The sequence below is a fragment of the Otolemur garnettii genome, unplaced genomic scaffold, assembly GCF_000181295.1.
Source record: "Otolemur garnettii isolate 467f Iridium unplaced genomic scaffold, OtoGar3 scaffold00181, whole genome shotgun sequence".
In the NCBI taxonomy this organism is placed as follows: domain Eukaryota; kingdom Metazoa; phylum Chordata; class Mammalia; order Primates; family Galagidae; genus Otolemur; species Otolemur garnettii.
Window position 1 is genome coordinate 622,090 of NW_003852576.1, and position 6,624 is coordinate 628,713.

Consider the following 6,624-nt stretch of genomic DNA (forward strand, 5'->3'; position numbering starts at 1 on the left):
GGGTCTGGGCTGGGGATTCGAACCCGCCACCTTAGGTGTACGTGGCTGGCGCCTTAGCCGGTTGAGCTATAGGCACCGAGCCTTGGTTGTGGTTTTCATTGTTGTTTGGCAGGCCTGGGCTGGGTTCGAACCTGCCAACTCTGGAGTTATGTGCCTGGTGTCCTAGCCGCTGAGCTACAGACATAAAGCCTGCTTGTTTTTTTTAGACAGTCTCACTATGTTGCCCTCGATAGATAGATAGAGTGCTGTGGCATCACAGCAACCTCAAACTCTTGGGCTTAAGTGATTCCCTTCCCTCAGCCTCCCAAGATGGGACTACAGGCACCTGCCATAATACCTGGCTATTTTTCTGTTGCAGTTGTCATTATTGCTTAGCTGGGCCAGGCTGGGTTCTAACACACCAGCCTCCGTGTATGTGGCTGGCGCCGTAACCACTGTGCTATGGGCACTGAGCCTGTTTTTTGTTTTGTTTTTAAGGAAAATTTCTAACATTTGTAAAGAAGTGAATTATGAACTTTTTAATGTTTTAATTACCTTTAAAAGATAAAATTCTGGTATATGGGTATTAGACTCAAATGATGGATTGAGGTCTGGTAATGCTGATTTTACACCTACCAGATTTAGATAAGATGTGGACAGCACAGGTTACATGGCTGGGTTATAAGCTTTGGGATTCTTGGTGATTGTATATGGATATGGTCATCACAGTTGTACTCATATATGTAAGATGACAGAGAGAAGTTAACCAGACTCCTCCTAAAATCAGGCCTCCAGTGCCAAGCATTCAGCCATGGTGTAACATGGAGCCCGAACAGCCTGAAAAGTGAATGTATCCATCTAAGCAGCTAACTTACGTGCAGGAACAACTCGGGATTGGGGGAAAGCCTATTACAGATGAAGAGCTCTTGCTTCCCTAGAGGGAAATAAGCTAAAGAGATTCCATCAGATGAGTCTGTTCAACTGAAAGTCTGCTTGATAAACATCAGATTCAGGCTAATAATGTAGCAAAATTGCTCTCTGAAATGAATTTTGCCAACAGCAATACTTTGGCAGTAATGAGGAATAGATAATGCACATAAAATGGAATAAGTGTACGGTAGCAGGCCCACAGACCAGTAGGGTCACCCTCGGCAGCAGGCCCACAGACCAGTAGGGACACCCTCGGCAGCAGGCCCACAGACCAGTAGGGTCACCCTCGGCAGCAGGCCCACAGACCAGTAGGGACACCCGCTACAATACTGGGTGACTAGAAAGAATGACAGCAGCAGCTAGTGATAAAAAATTAACAGCAACAAAACAAGGAGTGATCATTAGTGTTGGGGAAGGACCGTGGATACTAGGGATATTTAAATTAGAAAAAATAAAATACTGCCATTGAGATTTGAGGAGAGAGAAATGCTAAGAAATACAGAAGACTTCTTTAAAGAGGAAACACTAAAATAGAAGTCTGAGATGCCTTAAATCCATATTAATGTGTTTTCATTTTTCCTAAATAGGTGAATTTTTCCTGAAAAATCTAGTGGCTAAAAGAAAACAAAAGCCCTCTGAAACTTAATAAGGCCTTCAAGATCACAGTAATTTTAAATTTTGGTGCCAGTTGGTGTCAGAGGTGGTGCCAGAATGTCTGGACTTCAGTGAATGTACAACAACTCTTTTTGCTTTAAGAAAAACATGAATAAAAAGAAAAGGAAAAGAAAAACATCAATAAGATGTATATATTTATTTATAGTAATTCCCTTCGTTGTTAGCCTGTCTTCATCCCAATAAACAGTTCCCTGCTATGAGGTAATCCTAAAACATCTTTGTAAGAGTTTGCTGTTACTACTATAATTTAAAAATACATTAAAACTTTCAGAAGATTTTTCAAGCCACTGATAATTGCTCATCATCAACACATGAAAAATGAAAACAACAAAATTTCATTTATGTTACTGTAATGAGACAATCAACATAGAGTGAGACCGTGATCAGTTTACTTGTGATTAGCATATGTCCTTTGCATAATAGTTTATCGTTGGAATAATTTAGAAAGACTTCAGGCTTTGAATGTTTTTCTTTACATTTGTGTCACTACTTCAGACCCTGCAAAATAGTTACACACTGATTAAATTTAGCGCCTTTATGAAACTGAGGCCATGGCTGGGCACAGGGGCTCATGCCTATATCCCAGCACTTTAGGAGGCTGAGGCAGGAGAATGGCTTGAGATCAGGACTTTGAGGCCAGCCTGGGCAACATAGTGAGATATTTCTCTCTTAAAAAAAAAAAAATTTTTGGCTCGATGCCTATAGCTCAGTGCTAGGGTGCCAGCCACATACACCAAGGCTGGCAGGTTCAAATGCAGCCCAAGTCTGCCAAACAACAATAACATCTACAACCAAAAAGTAGCTAGGTGTTGTAGCAGGCACCCGTAGTCCTAGCTACTTGGAAGGCTGAGGCAAGAGAATCGCTTAAGCCGAAGCGTTTGAGGTTAGTGTGAGCTATGCTGCCATGGCACTCTACCGAGGGTGACACAGTGAAACTCTGTCTCAAAAAAAAAAAAAAAAAAAACGAAACTTGAAAATTAGTCAGGCATGGTAGTGGCTACTCATAGTCCTGGCTACTGAAGAGGCTGAAACGGGGATCTCTGGAGACCTTGCCTCAAAAAAAACAAAAACAATGCTGGGCGCAGTGGCTCACACCTGTAATCCTAGCACTCTGGGAGGCCAAGGCAGGTGGATTGCCTGAGCTCATGAGTTCGAGACCACCCCAAGCCAGAGCAAGACCTGGTCTCTAAAAAAAAAAAATAGTTTGAGGTTGCTGTGAGCTATGATGCTATGGCACTCTACCAAGGGCGACAAAGTAAGACACTGTCTCCAAAAAAAAACAAAAGAAAAAAGGATATAGTACTTTTCTCAAAAACGTGGAGTCATTTTTTTCCCACCTAATGTCAGACTGTCATGATTCATACAATTTACTTGCACCGTGACAAAAATTACACCCACGGGGCTGTTGATGCAGAATGTTTTATTCATGTATTTGTTAATCTGTACAGATGTATCTGTCCTCACCTTTACATCTATCTCTCTCTTTTTACTGCAAATTTCCCAAAGGATGAGATGTACATCTATTTAACACATTTGTACATTCTTAGCAGAGCACAAGCATCACATGGACTCGTGACATATTTCAGTAATGATCAAACAAAAGCAAAAACCACTGCAAATGTAAAGTCAACAAGAGACATAAGAAAAAAGCAGATGGATATGCACACAGTTCCTATTTTAGAGTGATGTTATATGTAATCTATAAAATCTACTTAAGTTTATATATGAGATATATTGGTTTTCTTATTTAAAGAAAAAAAATAAAAATTACAATAGAGTAGAAAGAAAAAGGCAAAATCAAGGTAACAAATATTTTTGGCTCTTGGACTACAAAAATAATGAGCAATGGGGAAAACTAAGAAATAAAGGGGAGGGAAATAGAAAATACTATTGATTTTCTCTTCGTGTTAAAAAGTCTTTTAAACATACTGAAGTGAGCTAAGGAAAAAAAAATCAGTGACACATCTCATTGAAACTAAAAGGAACACAGACTTTAACCATACTTGTGAAGGTTATTTAGTCTAGTAATTTCATGGCTTTCAAATACATACCTACTGACAAACCAGTGACCAGGAAAACTGCAGTGTCTTTCCCTTTACAATATGACATTAAAGTGCTACTTATGGACAATTTATAAAGTAAGAGGTGTTTGGTTTAATTTTTATTTTACAAAAACTGACACCATTAAAACCAACATGATTGTTTTTCTACTCATCCAATAACCAAACAATATAAAAATATGTAAAAAATATTCTAGATTCATAATTACCAGATATGCTAATACCCATATAGCTATTATAAATTTGATCATTAAAAAAATAATTTCGTTTCCTTAAAAACACTTGGTTCATTTACCATTTAACATCAATAGATATTTGCTAATCCTAAAGTACCGGAAAAAAAAAAATCACAAACAATCACGGCAATGTCTAGACTTTAGGCTTCTTGTTAGGTGGATCCTGAAGACTGAATTTTGGAATTTCACCTGAAGGAGCATATGGAATTCTCTTTGAAGACACCTTTTTGCCAATTGTTTCAATCTGAAAAAAAAAAATTTCAAAAAGAGAATGATTAATAATTATACTGCATAAATTTAAGAACTCTATAAATGTAGTGAAATAGGGGGAAACCTAGGTCAGTTTTCTTGTTAAAAGCATAAAAAGTTTCTCAAGTTGTTTGGGTTGCTATGAGAGATCTTTGGTTCCTTAGCTATTTTTTGTGTTTCTAGAACCAGCATACACACCATCATTCATACTCTTGTTTAGATTTTCCCATTGCTGCCATTCCACACACAAGACTTCCTCAAACATCACAGTAATGAATCACAATGCCACTATGGTTTGTTTGTTTTCGAGACAGTCTCAGGGTTTCCCAGGTAGAGTGCCATGTCAGCCTAGATCACAGCAACCTCAAACTCCTGGGTTCAAGCAATCCTGCCTCAGCCTCCCAAGTAGCTGGGACTACAGGTGCCCACAAAAATGCCCAGCTAATTTTTCTATTTTTAGAAGAGTGGTCTCGCTCTTGTTCAAGCTGGTCTTGAACTCCTGAGCTCAAAGGGAATCCTCCCTCCACAGCCTCCCAGAGGGCTAGGATGACCCACCTTGCCTGGCCCATTTCTGTTTGTAGAAGCATGTATGAAAACAACAGATCAGATTCTAGTTCGTTGATATTTTCTCTCATACTCTATTCTCATTTTCATTTCCCATAGACTAAAAACCCTGTAAAAGCTGTAATAGCGAGTTCTTAAACATTTAGGCTTCAGAGGCTGTAAGGCCCCAGCTGCAATCCTGACTGACACTTGCTCTATTACCCAACCCCTCCAGGTCTTTCTTCCTCTTTTGAAAGTATGTTTGTATCACCTACCTCACAGGGAGGTAAGGGTTAAACTGGACAAAGTGCTTATCATACACCAAGTCAGCCTTCAATAAATGAGAATTTTTATTTCACATATTACATTTTCTATATATTTAAAATTTTCAATCTTTAAAGATACTACTTTCTTTATTTATTTACTTTTGGGACAGAGTCTCAAGCTGTCACCCTGGGTGACATGGCATCATAGCTCATAGCAACCTCCAACTCTGGCTCAAGCGATCCTCTTGACTCAGTTTTTAAAATTTTTTAGTAGAGACAGATCCTGCTTTTGCTTAGGCTGGTCCTGAACTGGTAAGCTCAAGCAATCCACCTACCTCGACCTCCCAGAGTGCTAGGATTACAGGCATGAGCCACCATGCCCAGCGATATTACTTTTTTAATAGTCGTAAATTTATCTCCCACCCCCAGGAGAGATAAATACACTTTATCTCTTTTTATCTGTCTTTTGAATTAAAAACTAATACTTAATTCTGACTCATAACCCAATGAAAGGGTTTCTGCTTTATGTTAATCAGTTGTCTTTAGTGATTTAGAAATTCTCATTATTGGCAGCACCCATAGCTCAGTGGGTAGGGCGCCAGCCACATACATCCAGGGTGGCGGGTTCAAACGTGGCCCGGGCCAGCTAAACAACAACTACAACAACAAAAAAATAGCTGGGCACTGTGGTAGGCTCCTGTAGTCCCAGCTACTTGGGAGGCTGAGGCAAGAGAATTGCTTAAGCCCAAAAGTTTGAGGTTAGTGTAAGTTGTGATGCCACAGCACTCTACTGAGGGTGAGGGTGACATAAGTGAGACTCCAATAAAAAAAAAAAAAAGAAATTCTCATCATCTAGTGATTCCATTCTTAATAGTTTTTTTTTTAATACTTACTAGGGAAAGTTAACTTTTACAAGAACTCAAAAATACATATCTCTCTACATCTTTTCCCTTAGATGAGAGAAAATGTGTCTATAGCTTAGAGATAACTTTTCAAAAATAACATTCCTGGGTTTAAGTCACGTTGTTACTCACTAAGAGAGGTAGGGTAGAAGAGTCCCCCAGGTCCTTCACAGAAGAGTTAACAGAGAAGGATGCCATCTCATTTTTGCTGAAATCACATTTCTCTTGAATGTGAAATGGGCACTGAATTCTAAATAGAAGGACCTTCAACAAGTTGATGAGAAATCAAGAACAGCTCAGACATTTCTGAACACTAGATGAAGGCTTTCTGGGACCTCTCCAGGAGGTCTCACAGCACAAGCTATCAAACCTGCCTCTGCTGTGCCCTGCCTGGACACTATGCTGACAGGACCCCCGGTCTGTTTTTTTATCCTCCCTAACTTGCCCCATTTCCCCAGCCTCCCACCTCCTCCCTATACACATGGCTCTGAGGAAATGGAAGGTAGGTCCTTCTTATATACTTGGGTCCCTTAATAGAATCAAAATAGATGAAACATACGAATACTGTTCTGTGCAGAAGTTTCTGCCAACTTTCCTAATCTTCCATAATTGAAAAACTTTGAATTAGAAGAGGGCCAGTACCACTAAACTCCCATATGCTTCATTCAGACCTCTCACAGCACTGGACCAGGGCTGAGTACTCGGTAGCTACAGGATGAACACATGAGTACTGGACCAGGGCTGAGTACGCGGTAGCTACAGGATGAACACATGAGTACTGGAC

The 6,624-nt window shown here is 39.7% G+C and overlaps 2 protein-coding genes across 2 annotated transcripts in view; one reads left to right on the top strand and one right to left on the bottom strand.

The window, feature by feature from the left end:
• LIAS (lipoic acid synthetase) overlaps nt 1–1,511 on the top strand; it is a 20,707-nt gene extending 19,196 nt beyond the window's left edge. Inside the window, exon 10 of the mRNA XM_023519627.1 lies at nt 1,497–1,511. Within this exon, the coding sequence (XP_023375395.1) occupies nt 1,497–1,511 (15 nt within the window). The remainder of the gene's footprint in view (nt 1–1,496) is intronic.
• A 1,474-nt stretch (nt 1,512–2,985) lies between these two features.
• Nucleotides 2,986–6,624, bottom strand: part of UGDH (UDP-glucose 6-dehydrogenase) — a 40,570-nt gene continuing 36,931 nt past the window's right edge. The window contains exon 11 of the mRNA XM_023519628.1: nt 2,986–4,124. Coding sequence (XP_023375396.1) covers nt 4,014–4,124 — 111 coding nt within the window. The 3' untranslated portion in view covers nt 2,986–4,013. The remainder of the gene's footprint in view (nt 4,125–6,624) is intronic.